At 38.9% G+C, this 15,387-nt stretch overlaps 2 protein-coding genes across 2 annotated transcripts; both read right to left on the bottom strand.

Moving 5' to 3' along the window:
- Positions 1 to 552: 552 nt before the first annotated feature.
- On the bottom strand, positions 553 to 11,957 carry p4ha3 (prolyl 4-hydroxylase, alpha polypeptide III). The gene is made up of 13 exons (XM_014330718.2): positions 11,487 to 11,957; positions 10,806 to 10,960; positions 10,466 to 10,689; positions 7,359 to 7,508; positions 7,231 to 7,282; positions 6,996 to 7,153; positions 5,989 to 6,165; positions 4,355 to 4,419; positions 4,060 to 4,219; positions 3,899 to 3,961; positions 3,358 to 3,426; positions 2,279 to 2,375; positions 553 to 1,795 (listed from the first exon to the last, which is right to left on the bottom strand). The coding sequence occupies exons 1-13, from the start codon at positions 11,657 to 11,659 to the stop codon at positions 1,725 to 1,727; spliced, it is 1,614 nt and encodes a 537-aa protein (XP_014186204.1). The 5' UTR covers positions 11,660 to 11,957; the 3' UTR covers positions 553 to 1,724.
- A 1,053-nt stretch (positions 11,958 to 13,010) lies between these two features.
- On the bottom strand, positions 13,011 to 14,913 carry LOC102300310 (odorant receptor 131-2-like). The gene has a single exon (XM_005951291.3). It carries the CDS (start codon positions 14,867 to 14,869, stop codon positions 13,904 to 13,906), a length of 966 nt encoding a protein of 321 aa, XP_005951353.1. The 5' UTR covers positions 14,870 to 14,913; the 3' UTR covers positions 13,011 to 13,903.
- Between the last annotated feature and the right edge of the window lie 474 nt (positions 14,914 to 15,387).

Here is a 15,387-nt window from a genome sequence, read left to right as displayed (position 1 = left end):
TTTTATGTTGCTACTTATCTGTATTTTCCATCAGTTGTGCAAACTCACTGACTTTAAAAAGTGTTCGTTTAGTTCTCAAAACTTAGAAAGACCCATAAGGCTCTGAAGAATTTGTTTTGTGAGGCACAGAATCACTGTGTGCTCTTGACAGTGTGCCGAGGAAGACCTACGCATGACCTGATATTATGACCTCTGGTTATGTGAGCTTCAAATAGTTTGGACTTTACGCTTGCAGAGCAGCAAGTCCATCTGCAGCTATATTTGCTGTGGAAACAGTGAGAACCAGTGATAATGAGTACATCCAGAGCGCAGATTAAAACTCCTTCAGTTCTAAAAGAAACAGTAAATTTTAAAACAGACAGAAAGAAATGATTACTTTAAACCATTCTGATTATTGAGATGTTTCTGATTTGATGAAATAAAAATAATATTTTTATTAATTTAAAAAATAGATGATTTAGATGATTTTATAGGTAAGAAAATGAAACTAAATACCTAACCCAGCTTGTAACTACAGTGTTTTTTAATATAGTAGTATTTAGTTATTCTTTAAATGAAATAAATTTGTGTTCTAAGATCTTTTTGCTTTGAGCATTTCCTGTGACTTACACATGACAAGCAAAGCGTTATTAGAGCTTCAGAGCAGTCGAGCCTGTCTATCCATCATCTCCCTGGGAAAACAATCCTGCTCTTTACTGTGCATGCAGGAATGTGAAACAGGCTGGTTTATATATTTGGAAGCACTGTCTGTGTACACTGCGGTGAGCAAAGGTATTATTCAGAGATCCTTGCCACTCAAGCAGCAGGGCATCTCCAACATGTCACATACATCCAATCCTGCTTTTCCTACCTCATATAGTGAATTTCAGCACTGTTTTATGATGGGTTATGACCTACTTAGACACTCATATCTGAATAGTATGCAGTCAGGATTGTTCATGTGAGTTTACACAAGTTCCAACATTAATGAAGAGCAGAATCTGAACCTCAACTCTCTACTCTTGCTGGTTCATTTGTTCCATGAGACATTCAGTTAAATCCAACCAAATTCAAAGAGTCTTCCACAGACAGCAATGACCACATCATTCAGCCAGCTGGGAATGCGCAGGCACATTCACAATTTCTACTTCCTTTGACTCACTGGCACCAGCCTGAACTTCGAGCCTGAGCTCTGACAACATTAATCTCTGGTGACTCGGATTTTAACCTCTTGAAACCTGATTCTTTCTGAGACACTGATTATCTCTGTTGACTTAGTATTTATTATTAATTTACTATTTATATTTCAAAATAAAGTTTGATTTGTAAAAGCAGATCCCTGAGTGAGCCCAGTGTAGGAACAGGGCTGTATAAGATCTCTGTTTAAAGCTGGCAGGAGGTAAACAGCCTTGCACAGTGTACTAAAGCCAGCACAGTGTGCAAAGGCAAAGGCCTCTATCCATCTGCAGGAACTGGCCAGAAAGAGCATTTCGCCCTTGGGGGCTGGCTGCCAGATGCCCCACTCCTCCTCTGCCTCCTCCTCCTCCACCATGTCCACTGCAGCAGTGTCCGCTGTACACTCCAGGATCCCTGGGGCTTTAGGGCTCCAATCACAGATGCATGCTTCCCCAGCTCTCGCTGCCCTTGCTTGTGCATCAACTTTCCTGCTGCCTCCTTCTCTCTCCCTGTGGCTCACAATTGCAAAGGCTTGCACTCCAAAGGGGCCCAGCAATGGCTCCACCCCTTCACTCTTGAGGATTCAGACTGCAGCGATGTTGGAACTCTTGACCATACTCATGGATCCATTTGTTTGCCACTGGAACACAAAGATAGACACAAATCATGTGAAATTATCTTCTACAGAAAAAAAAAAAAACAGTATCATGAAAGTTTTTTTCTTTTTTTTTTTGCTGTTGAATATTTTCAACTTGTACTTGGAGTCATTGTACTTGGAAAGTGTAGCCTGGAGGTTAATATCTGGCGATATATATGGCTGCTAAAAACAACACCTTCACTAAATACTTCTGCAGCTGTTTTTCAATGATTAATATCTTTCTGTCAGCTTAACTGAGTCCTGAACACACGTGTGATGGCCTGGTTTCAGGCATCAGCAGATGTTTAGATTCCAAGTGTCTGAACTGCTCTCTGCCACATCTCTAAATGCCTAATGGGGTACAGATGTGCACCAGCATATCAGGAGAGCTGAATGCTGGATAAGCGATGGTGACTGATTTGCTACTTTCCATATTTACGCTACTTTTTCACAGCCCTGTCACATCATAATGCACCTGGGTCTTACCCCATTTGTCTCCAATAAGTACGGGGCAGCCAGCATGCAGTGTGTCGTCGTTTCCTTCACCATTTCTGTGCAGGTTCCACCAGAAGATAGCAGCTTTCTGTGACATGAAAAACAAAACAAATCATTTTGAGTATCTTAAAAAAAGAAGTGTGGTTTAAACTATGGTCAGTAACTATCAGTTATTTTAAGTACTTAATAATAAGTTCTATAGTCTTAATTTTTGGCCTATATAATATTATTAAGTAAACAAGTTTAAAAAGTGGGTATTTTATTGCGTAAGTATTTTATTTTTCCCCCCCCAAAAAAAAGCACACTGGATTCTGCTATGTTTGCTGACATGGTCCACTTGTCCCCTTAAACAGGATGTCTGCAAGTCAATACAGTCGCAGGAGGACGATATTACATCCTAGAGGTCAGTAAATGGTTTATTGTGTCTAAAAATGCTTTAAACCGTGCTTGGCATTCACAGTAACCACAGCAAACCAAATTTAAAACCTGTGGTAGATTTGGACTACCATGTTAGACCTTGTCTCCCCAGGGCCATAATTAAAACACCAAAGGGGGAAATTTCTTTTCAAAGAGCATTTTTCAAAGACTTCCAGAGAGTTGAAGAATCAATGCCAAGGTGTTGGCATCTGAACACCTTGGCATTGAATATGCTGGCATTGTTTCCTAGTATTTTACTTTTTATGGTGGTGTTTCTTTTAATTTGTCACCAATGTGTATGACTTCTCTTTCTTACTTTTTTTTTTCTTTTTTTGGTCACTTTATCTTTCTCTGAAGTTTGGACAAGAAATGAGTTCTAAGGTGAAAGGTTAAACCCCAGGAATGGCCTGTTAAACTTTATACTGCAGCTCATTTATCAACCAGAAAAACATACCAAAAAACAAAAGATAAAAAAAACCCTCCACTGACTTTGCAAAGTAAAGTAGTAGTGAAATAAAGTAGTAAATTCATCTCAAGGCTATTGTTTCTGTGATCGGACATTTAGTATTTTGACACCAAACTTATTTAAATGTGTAAAAGGGAAAAATATGAAATAAAAGTAACAGATACTAAGATATTTGCAGTGTATTTACCTCCACAACAGGAACGCTGAAGTTGGCGTAAATGAACGCTGTGGACCCACCTGCCTCCACGGGGCTGAGCTGTGGAAAAGGACATTCCTTCAGAGCTGTGTCTTGTGTTTACGTGCTCATGTTATGAAAAGCCGCTCTGTCTGCTGCAGTGTTTGAAAACTCATTCTTTTTCAATCACCACCCAGTTTTACTTTTATTGTAAGGACAAAAGCACTCAGCAGAAGGACAAATTGGTTACATGAACACAAATAAAAGGTTCAAATAAATGTGTTCTCCCACCAAATATTTCCTGAAGCCACCGCATCAGGACAAATAAGAAGGTGACTGTGAGAGTTTGTTTCAAGTTTGTTGCGTGGCAGAATATCCCTAAAGTGTAAATGTAGTTACTGTTGTCAGTTTCTCAGGCTTGCTGTCCAAGTTGGCCAGGTTCTCCAAATGTGTTTATTTTTAATTTAGACTTTTGGACAGCTGAAAAAGAACTGCCAAAGAACTTTTAGCTACGGGGTCAAATAGGGTCAATAGATGGTTCGACTTTACTCACATATATCATAAATGTAGCCACCCGATTCCCAGTTTTCAACTTGAACACGGGGCTTGAAGGTGACTGTTTTTACAGAAATGCAAACAGACATTATAAAGGCAATTAAAATATCCACTATCACCATGTAAATAAGCGCTAATCAACTAACGCAACAAACTTACAGTAGCATGGTCAAAATGAGGTTCATAATGGCCACCAATCCCATAATTTACCACCTGGAGGTACTCGCCGTATGGATGCTTCACATTCAGACCTGTGAGCAGTGAGATCCTCTGGTCCAACTTCCCAACAATAGACTGTGCTGAACCCTTCAGCCATGCACTAGCAATAAAAGATATTGATTAATAAAATGATACTGTGACTGAAAAGAAATACCAGCTGCATGTAGTAGTAAACCTGCAGCAGATGTTTTTATTGTTATGGCAGTAGTAGAGTAACAAGAGGTGATGTTTGTACCTCTTACTGATCCGATAGTCTGCTGTTGCTTGTTTCTCTCCAGCTGCCACTACAGACCTTCTCAGCTTGTTAGCAAAGACAGAAAAAAGCATCTTAATTTTGCGAATGTTACAGCAGCCAAACTTTAATGCATCTAAGGATGGGTTTCCATTAATCCTTTCTTCTTTTTAGGACTTTGGAGGAAAGTGAAGCAGAACCTGAGAAAAAAGCACCGCAAATATATTTGTGTAAACCACAGAGCTTCTCCGGTTTTCATGATTGTTTTCCAATTTTCCAACAGGTATACACAAACATTTCCATGCTGAGAATTAGTAGTGAAATATTCAACTCAATATATACAGTTCAAACAATTAATCACCAAGAAAACCTATTTAAACTGTTTGTTAACAGACCTGTATTCTGGGATCTAGCAACAGCAAGCTGGAAACCATGCTCCATTCCACTCTCTGCTCCAAACTAAGACCAGGGGCCTGTTTTCAATCAGCCCACAAGCTGACATAATGATGAAATAAGTACAGGGGTTTCCATCTGAGCAAGAGATGGAAAACCCACTGAACAATGCCAAAACCTCACAGAAACTATAGGGGCAGCAAATGTGTTATCCCACCAAATATTTCCTGCATCAGAAGACTGAAGAGCTCTCAGGACGATCCACTGCAGTAAAGTTTCACTTTACTCATTGGATATTAAGACTCAGCTATCGTGGACTGAACATTTATCGGCCCCAGCTCTGTTGGTTTATTTGGACAGTTTGAGGAATTCAGCCAAGTTTTTGTAGTAATGTATTCCTCTTTTCCTTAAGCTTTGCTAAACGTTTGGAAGCACGCCAACTCTTCCGCTATATGATCCCTCCAGAATCTTCCCAGTAGGAAGTCTGGCTTAGACGCCAGCAGTCAGAGGCGTTTTGTAACACACCTACACACGGTCTAGATTCAAGTCTCGTCTTTGCAAAATTAAAGAATGATCAGCAAAAAGCACTAAAATTAATAGTACTCATTATGACCTACATTTCTATTCACAGCATTTTATATACATCTATATTAAAATATTAGATTCCCTCTACTCATGCATTAATTAAGTGTACCAAATTTTAAAAACTAAATGTATTAACTGTTTATAACAATTCAGCATTTAATGTTTTTCACCATCAAGAAACATGACTTAAAAGTTTACTCTGAATCTTTATCTGTTATAAATAAAAGCTCCAAAGGCCGAAAGATGTGTTTCGTTAAAGAAAAAACTTGTCGAATGATAATGTTTGTTAGTGACACACACATATACATATATATTGATTTGGTCTATTAGAACATCTATTATATGCTTCAGTTTGGCAGTCCCACACCTTAATGTGACTTTGCAAAGGAAAAAAGTGTTCATTTAGTGCTTTTGTTGATTTGACTTCTTGTTGCTAAGTTAACATTTTGCAGATTCATGTTTTGTGAGTCCCATGTGGGAAACCCCCTCCCTTTGTTGACAAGATTCTCCAAAAGTTTGGATTACAAAACCATTCAACAATCTGACGGAATCAACTAAAACACAAGACGTTAAGACACTGTTTGTTTGTTTTTTAATTCCCAAAAATCTAACGTATTGAAGGCACATGGGTTGTTTGACCACATGCGATGAGCACTCACTCCTGGCTGGGCGAGGCTCTTGATGTCTTCAGCCTCTGTGTCAGTGACAAAGTCATGGTAGAGGACCACATACGGCTGCAGGCTCACCACCTCCCGTTTTGCAGGCATCAGTATCAGTGCAGGATTGTTGTTGGTGAAGTAGTCACAGAAGAGTTGGGGATTTGCAAAATGCCTGCGCTGTAAGAAGCAACGACCATATGAAGTCTATTAACAAGATCAAAACATGGATATCCATCTACAGTTACTCATATAATGGATCTTGTCACCACATAAAAGCTTAAAAACAAAGACGACATTTAGAGTTTTTGCGGTGCTTTTTAAAGCTAAGAAAACATTTTACAGACCTAAAAATGTAGAAATTAAATGAAGTTGTTAGAGTATGCTAGGAGCGAAGCTTTATGACTTCAGATCGGCACTTTGGTCAAGACTTACATTTGTAAACTAATTTGATGGATTCATGTGTTTTTGGACAGAAATTAAGGATCCTCAGAGGATGAAATCAAATCAAATCACTGAGATTTTCCTCTGTTAGTACTGGTGGTGTTTTGGGTTTTTTTGTCAGCAGTATCTTAGTGTCAATTTCCATGTTTGTTGTTTTTATTTGATGTGAAGTTTGTGCTTGTGCTTTTATCTTGAAAGAGGCTATGTAAATAAATACGTATTTACTTTTGATGAAATAATTTCATGAGTGTGACAGGCATGTTTCAGGTGAAAAAAGGTGAAAAAATAATTAGTTTTATTGGCATACCGATGTGAAGATTTTAAAAAAGGCTCTCCAAAATTCCCTCAACTTTTATCTCACATGACATCTACATACACTGATGTAAATATTTAAATTGTAGTCCATGTAAAAATGAAAAAACAAAACATCCTCTTAAATAAAGTGCATCCTGAAACACTGAACATCCAGTGACATAAAACCCTGTAACTCAAGGCTACATTACTGTATATGCATTTGAAAAGTTTGATGTGTTCCTGTCCTGATCTGCTCCTCATTATTGCAATACCTGAGAGCCTCGAGTCCGGCAGAGTCTCTCATAAGTGTCCCTGGTCCTTAAAAAACTGGAGGAGGGTCTCGTCAACCCAGTTCCTCTGGGTGGACCAGCAGCAACCAGGAGCTTCTCGTATTTCTTAACATTCTGCAAAACTCTTCCATTCATTGGATCTGAGAAAGAAAATGTGTAAACAGTCTGAGAGAGGGATGACACAGTTCACTGAGAAAAGGGGTTTTAAGAGCCTTACTGTGATGCAGTAACTCCTGAGATAGACTCAGAGCGTAGGAGACGTTTCCTGTCTGAGACAAGAAAAGGATTTCAGAGAAATCTAAATCATCAATCATGCAAATTTCCTCAGTCTGTCTGTTTACTTACTTTAAAGTGAGAAAAGGCAAGGTGATCCAAAGCATCCTCCAAAGTGCCTTCATTTTCAGGGCTCCACTCCTCTCCTGCTCCCCTGAAAAGGCGCGCAGACTCCTCCAACCACTGCACTGAGTGATAATAGTCTTCTTGTTCATAGGCCACCTGGGTACAATAACACCAAAAAAAACAAGTACTTCACAATTTAAACAGAGTCTGTCTAGAACTGAAGAGCTGAATACTGCATCCATGTCAGCCAGAATTTGTGAGGTTTTGTGGTTGCAGGGATGATTTCAGTAAGGATCACACTAACAACTGTAAGACCAGCCAGAGTCAGAGTCAGCAGCCAGAGTCAGATAGTTTCTCATGATAGTCAGCTGATATATGTTTGTGGCTGGCTGAGCCATTTTAGCCATTTCAGCTTGACTTGAATTCTTTTCTTTTGGATTTACTGGGTTAGGATCTTGTTTCATTTTTTTGCATATCACCGCCATCCTTTTTCTTAGGGTTTACTCTTCTGTGTGTCCTGTGATGCCTTGTACCTTCTCAATTCTTCTATATGTGCTTCTTGTTAATTGCTTTCCTTTGTTCTTGTTCCACACCTTTATGGCTATTTTTGCTTTTGTTGTCTCTCCCTCACCTTCACCCTATTGTCAGCCCATCTGTTCACCCACCTGTGTTTATTCCTTGTGCTCTTCCACTTTCAGTTTTTGTTTAGTCCCCCCTTTTATCCTGCGTGTATCATGTAGCAGCTTATGTTCTACAGCTGCCATCAAGGCCCAGTTTCAGAAACCTTTCGCAGCACACTGACACCTGGAATCAAATCTCTGATAAACACACACAACCAAAATAAATGAATTCCTTCTTTGTTCTTTCAAAAACTGACTTTGTCTTTTGAATTTCTCTTTTCCTTGGGTCTCATGATTTTAGAGAAGCTCTGCAAAATCTGATAAAGTACTACAAAGTGGTGTCAGCTGAAAGATATAATTGGGAAAAAAATCTAGGTTGCAGAGTCAATAAAGTAAACCTAACAGACCTCTTCAGCCTGATTCTCATCAGTGCCTGAAGCAAGTAGATAAAAAAATAATCTGGACATTTCTGTAACCGAATATGGGCGGTAGATTTGCATTACATGTAGGCATGTCTTCCATAGAGTGTGTCCCTGCATCACATTTTCATGTATGATGTGGAAATATAAAACTGGACTACAGCATTTTTAGATTTTGAAAGTCACAAACACTAAAGGTCTCCTTTACTTAGGTTCAAAGCAGTTTAGCAGTTGACCTGACTTGATGAAGTAGGTGCTGACTAAAGGGCTGACAGCACCCACACTGAAAGTGGGTTGTAAGAGACTCCTCCCGTCACAGATTACATCCACAACCACAGCTCCATGTGTGCTATTTAACCCCCACAAACACACACAGAAGCCCACCAACTCATCACACATGCTGAGTTAATCCACCACAGGTTTACACCCACATTTCACTCTTTAATTTAAGATCAGCTATTCTTAACAGAAATAGCCTAAAGAGCAATAAATGTGTAAAAATACTCAGCTGATGAGGTAATGAGCCTGAGGGAAGCGTCAGCTGGCAATTACCTTAAAGGGCCCTAAACCTCTCCCCACTAAAACTGAGACACTCAAATTTGTGTTAAATGTGTCTGGTTTTGAAGATCAGTTTAAAAACTACATGATAGCACATGCATGCAGGAGCTCTGTTATAGAGAAAACCCTAAAACTAAGCATCTCTGCTGACTGACCGCCTCACATAATTTCAGCCCTGGTACAAGTGAAGACAAGCTTTTGCAGCATGACTTAATGTCTTTTCCATACAAGAGTATGTCTCTCCCACACAGTGCCCTACCCTTACACATAACCACTGCATGAAAACAGTGGAATTTATTGTGGGGAAAATCTCCTTTTTTTCCCCTTCTATAGAATATTATATTCATCTGCGCATGAAAAGAATTCCCAGGCACACAATGGAAAGAATCCCAGTTTTCTAGTCTAGGTTCCCACAACAGAACTATTAACAAGTCTGGGATAAAACTGCAGCCCTCTGGAACGGGATGTTAACCAGAGTGAAAACTTTTCAGGACACCAACTTCCAAATACGTTAATTTCCTTCAGTGACTCCTCCTACCTTATGTTACTCTGACAGCTGTTCCAGAAAGAAGACAGATGTGTACTTGCACCACACTTCCTTTGTTGTGCTTTTAAGAAATACAGAGTTGGCACAAATACTGTATACTCTACACTGCTTTCATTTTATGCTTCGTCACATTTTATTTGAAAACATTTATAACACAGCTATATTTTCCTGTTTAAAAGAAAACAATAATCTTGCATTGTTAAAGATTAAAGCGGGTGGTGCAGCCAACACATACAGCTGAAGCTAACAGCTGCCTGTTTAGATGTCATCTCTACTAAATCAAGTCACTGAACCTTCTCTCTCGACTTTGTTTCTGGTATTGATTTTGGAGGATTTTACTGCAGTAATCGGACAAATAATATGGCCTGCTCTGTGGTTAACTGCACTAACAGCCTGCCAAGAGGTTTGTGCACCACTTTTATGGTTTTCTCAGTGTTTGCACTAACTGAAAGTTAAGTGCAATGCCCCTTTACAGTCCACAGATAATTTAACTTCAAATTCATTTGTTCACTTCTGGCTCAAAAAAACCCAATATGGAGATGGTCAAAATGCCAGACTCAAAGCTTTAAACATCAACCCGCCAACCTTTGAATGATGTCATTGTGGCTTTATCCATCTTTTATGTAGGCTTAGGTCGTTATTAGATTCACTGATGAATGGTTTGCCTTTCAGGCAATTTGGTAAAAATTACTTTTTGATCTAAAGTGTAAAACTTAGACAAATAAGACAAAATTGTGAACACGTATTTGTGTAGCAGTAGAAGATTTTCTTTCCCAACACATTAAGCATAGGAGGAGAACATACATGGCATCGCCCATCACATGACCAAACCCTGGGCTGGGAGCCAAACGTAAAAGATGCTACATAGTAAAACAGCACCATTATTTTTGTTACTTAAATTTTCCAAATATTTCTGTTCTTTTACATGCAGGATTGTGTTTTTTCCAAAGTACATAATTTTTTCAGTACCTTCCCAACCAGAAAGCAGTCATCACCAGAGAGCTGGACAGATACTGCAGGCATGTAGACATCCACAGACTCGCCATTAGTGACTCTCTGGAAACGGCCCCTTACAAGGCTGGAAACTTGCAGAGCATATACATCCTGCAGCCTCATTAGCCCCTTAGCAGCCCCTTGGAGGTCTTCCAGATTGGGGAGATCAGCCTCTTCCTCCTCGTAACTGGACCTGAGGGCTGGACAGCAGAGGGGCAAAAAGGTGAATGGTGAGGGGTTGGGTGGTGACAGTAGAGGGGGGTGGATGCTTAGATATCACCACCAGATGTGTCTTTGAAGAAGGCAGTGGGGCAACCTTGTAGGTTCTCGAGGGCTTCATTGCTGTAGACGACATTCAGCCACTCTGAATGAAGACGTTTGATCAAAGTAAAAGCCACCAGAGGGTTGGCCATTGTGACCGCTGGGCCTTTGTAAAGTTCTGTGTGCAGGTCGGATACTTTGGCATAAAAACTGTGTGAAGATACAGAATTATTAAACAGGGTCTTCAGACTGGAAACAATAAAAACTCAATAATTAAAATGGCATTTTATGCACAAAACATTATTTTCACCAGAAGAAAAATTAGAAGCAATTCTACAAAAAAACAAACAAACAAAACTATAGAGTTATTTGTATAAATTAGCGGGAAGTGACTTAGTTTTGTAACAGTGATCCTGCATACAACATTGTGAAATAAAGCCACGAAAACCTAGTCTATTTTTTCTGCTTTTTAATGACATACATATAAGGTTTATGTAGTTCATTATATGATCATTTCACTATCAAGCCTCACATCTGCAACGCTTGTTCTATTACTATTTACTATGTGTGTGTGTGCAGTGTCTCCCGGGTTAATTACCACCTCTGGAAAACTCGAACAAACCGAGATAACAATACCTATGGGGGTTTCTTTTAATTCTGTGTGATATTTTCCAAGATACACATCGTTTAAATCCTTTACAATCAAATCTGTTTCCAGTGTTTCACCATTACTCACCGTTTGATGTCTTCAAGTCTGTCCAACTCGTGGTCAATGTAAGTTCTCAGGTAATCGATCAGCTTCCGTTCAACTCTGACCGCCTGCTTTACGTTCAGCAGCGATGTATACATTTCCCCTCTAACGACACTCAGGAGGCCCGAGAGAAAGCAAACAAGAACACAAAACTTCATCTCCGAAAGTGAGCTGTCCGCTCTCTTCCTCGGCAGATTCACCAGTTCTAATTGCGTCTCTCAGTTTTGCTGAACAGCACCGCTGAGCTTCAGCATTTGGAGCAGGCTCTCAGCTGATCTGAGATCAGCCTTCGCCCTCTGTTCATCATATCATACGTACAGCCTGGATTCATTCAGAACAATTAGTTTGCGCTCATGTACTCACCAACATCATCTGATTTATGGGGTTTCGCGGATGCTGATGAAATGAGTTCAGTTTTTGCAAATAATGCGATGTAATATATTTGCAATATTTTGTTTAGTTTTACTTTGAAGTCAATTTTCTAAAAATGTGAAAATCAACGAGAAATCATCTGCTCTTCAAAAACTGAGTTTGGAATCACAGCGACATCTGCAGGACAAAGCTCTGCGCAACAACCAAGCTGCAGCAGCGAAGTGCCACAGCAAGGATCCCTAAAAGACGGACAGCGCTTCCTGGTGGTGATTTTTGATCAGTACAGTGGAGGAGGAGGAGGAGGAGGCCAGGAAACTAGCAGTGAGGATGGATTAGATAAGGAAGTGTCAAAAGCGGAAGATGGCATGGAATATAATCTGTGCAATCTAGGCTAAAAAATGACTGATGAGAAGGAACTCAGTGATGAGGAGAATGGCTATGTTTTTTCGTTTTTTGTTGTTTTTTTTTTGGGGGGGGGAAGGGGGGGTCTTCTAAAGTGAGATTATGTGCCGAAAATATGTATCAAACATGCTAAATTATTATTATTATTTTTATGTTTGACATTGCTGTAAACGATCTATTTAAATATTCAGCCTGCAGTTAAAAATGAGTTAAACCGAACCAGAACAAACTCAAATGTATTTAATTCATTGTAAAGACTATTTTAGTCTTGTGTAAAGATTTTCTTTTATTATTAATATGAAGATATTTTCAGATTGCCATTGAATTGCGATGCCATGTGCAGCAAAAGTAACAAGCAGGAGACAATGACTTATTGTAAAGTAAGGAAGGCTGTAACTGTGATATTAATGATGAAGAGATTCATCTGAAAAAAGGTGTTTTTTTCTCAGATTAAAAATTTGTGGAATTAAGTTTTTAAGACTAATCTACAACAAATTTGTTGGGTAACCGAGAAGAAAATCTTTTATCTACTGCTGTAGACTTTCAACAGCTCTATTCTGTGTTCAGTTTTATTAACATCACGTGATAATCATCCTCAAAGAAATGCAGTAAACATCAAAGTCTGATAAGAAACAATATCATTATATGCATTCAAATGTTCTGCATCCAAATACTGTTGCAAGGATTTCTTTATAATACTGACAACATAAGATTTTAAACATGTGATTACTAAATGTCAAACTTATCAATAATGCTTAGATTAAAAGGTCAAAGCATTATGGTTCGCAAATTTCAGATTAAAACGGCAGAAAATGTTCACAAAGTACAGCTTTTTAAAACAGAGTGCAGTTTAAGATGATTTAATGATAATACCAACCAAAGTGTTGAAGAATAAAACTGAGATGATAAAGGCATTTTATCACAATTTTGTAGAATTTCCTTTCAGTATAAAGTGACATCTTTTAATAGTGCAGTTATTTTTTAACAAAAAAGTATTTTCTGAGATTCACTCTAAACTATTGTAGGTTAGAGATGTAATGGAGCTGTCAAACATTTATTAGTGCAAATATCTGACACAAACACATGACCAACATGAGGAGTTTCTTATTAAGATTTTAGACACCTTTTATTAGCCTTTTTAAGGAAAAGAAGTCAAATCACTATTTAAATTACCACTGAAATTTTTTTTTTTTAAATTTACTGTAAATATTTACTGATAATTACAGAGCCCCTATCATGAGCCAGATTCTTTGATCTGTGCAAAAATATGTGAAGGTAATATGAGGCTTTAAAAACGTTAGTCAGACAAATAAACTGGATCTGTTAGATATATTTTTAAATATATTGCCTGTTTGTGTTTCCAGATTGAGCTTTAGAGGAGGAACAGTAATACAAAGAGTTTGTTTTCTCTCCAGTGTAACTTTTTCCACTTACTGTCATTTCATGAAGACTGGTTTTAGGTTATTAGTTTGTTCCACGTGCAGTATAAGAAGGAATCTGTTATTAGCCAGTGTGAATGGAAAAAATAATTACAGCGTAAAAAATTGCTCGGTGTTCATTCGGGCAACCGACAGACAGAGATGCAGATACTCTGAACAGGTTTTCTGCAGGAGTCTAAACTGTTTTTTTCATAAAGCAGACAAGCTGTCCTGCTGTTTGCTTCTGAAATGGGGCTTGACTGTGTCTAAGCAGCAGAGGAATGTTTTCCCAATGTAGCCCCTCAGACTGTGATCTCTGAAGCCGTAGATCAGTGGGCTAAGAAAGCGTGGGATTAGGATAAAACAGAAAAAACAGAAATAGGTAACGTCTTCTACTGGCCATTTAGTGTACAGCAATATGAGAGTTTCAGTGATGGGGAGAGTGAAAGCCAACATGCACAGAAGCAGCTGAAAGCCGTGCAGCAGCACAGTGTGCTTGGCTTTATTCACAGATATTCTGTCCTGTCTCAGCTTCCTGGTTTCCAGCAGGATTCTCACATATGTGAAGAAGATGACAACAGCCACAACTGCAAAGAACATCACACTCACAGCAGTTCTGAATAATGCTTGGATTGGAGATGAGTTGACAAATAAATTTTTGCAAAGTAGAGGTGTAGAGAGGACATCTACAGCAGGACGCTGCTTTCCGATGGAGTACTCGATTATGAGGAAAATGCAACTTGTAAGCCACAGACAAAGATTAATGATCCAGATACGGCCTGAGCGCCAGGCGGCCGGGCGCTGCAGGGGATAGAAGATGGCAACATAACGCTCCAGGGACATTGCAGCCAGGATTAAAGGTGTGTTCTGATAAGTAACAGTAGATATGAACAGCAGAGGAAAACAGTAGAAAACGGGAAATTTTACCTGACCCATTACAAGTAGGAAAAGCAGCACAGAGGACAGAAGCTGCAGGGTGTCATTGATCAACATGTGGGCAAACAGGATGTAACGTGGAGTGTTTAGGAACTGCCTGTGAGATGCAAACACATGCAGCATGACAACAATGCAGTAGAGGAAGGTGCAGAAGAAGGGGATAACTGCACATACTTTGATGATAACAGACAGGCTTTTTTGGGAAGTTGCATTAAAAGGGAGTTCAGTCAGATTCTGCATTCTGCAGCTTTAAGTTGCAGCAAACCTGTTAAAAAAAGCACAACTTAAACTTCCATATACACAAGATAAAATAAAACATAATGCATACTATCATTTACATTTACAACAGAAATTAGCTGCCTCATGTTAATAAAATAATCAGTAAAGTCAAATCACCCAGTAATACAAACCATTTACCCATTAAAATGAGACAGTGCCTCGCTCACCTAATAACAATGACTTTGTCTGTTAGAAGAGCTCAGATTTCTCTTCTTCTCAGCACACAACATGTTTTCAACAATCAAAGTGTCAAAGATGGTCTTCTCTTGTCTGATCTGTTTGGCATCGGTTATCTTATGTTTGACTCAGTGCTGATTCCCCAGAGATATATTAATTTCATGCTATCGTCATTAAGCATCATGGTTCTCATTAACTACAGATTACTGTAGGGGAAAAGGATAAAGCACCTTTTATCACAGGATCCATGAAAGGAAGTTAAACAGACAAGTGATTCTATATCGCAAGGCATCCAAAGCAGC

Source organism: Haplochromis burtoni, unplaced genomic scaffold (genome assembly GCF_018398535.1).
Source record: "Haplochromis burtoni strain Fernald_Lab_line unplaced genomic scaffold, NCSU_Asbu1 Contig_750, whole genome shotgun sequence".
In the NCBI taxonomy this organism is placed as follows: domain Eukaryota; kingdom Metazoa; phylum Chordata; class Actinopteri; order Cichliformes; family Cichlidae; genus Haplochromis; species Haplochromis burtoni.
This window is presented reverse-complemented; position numbering and strand designations above follow the sequence as displayed.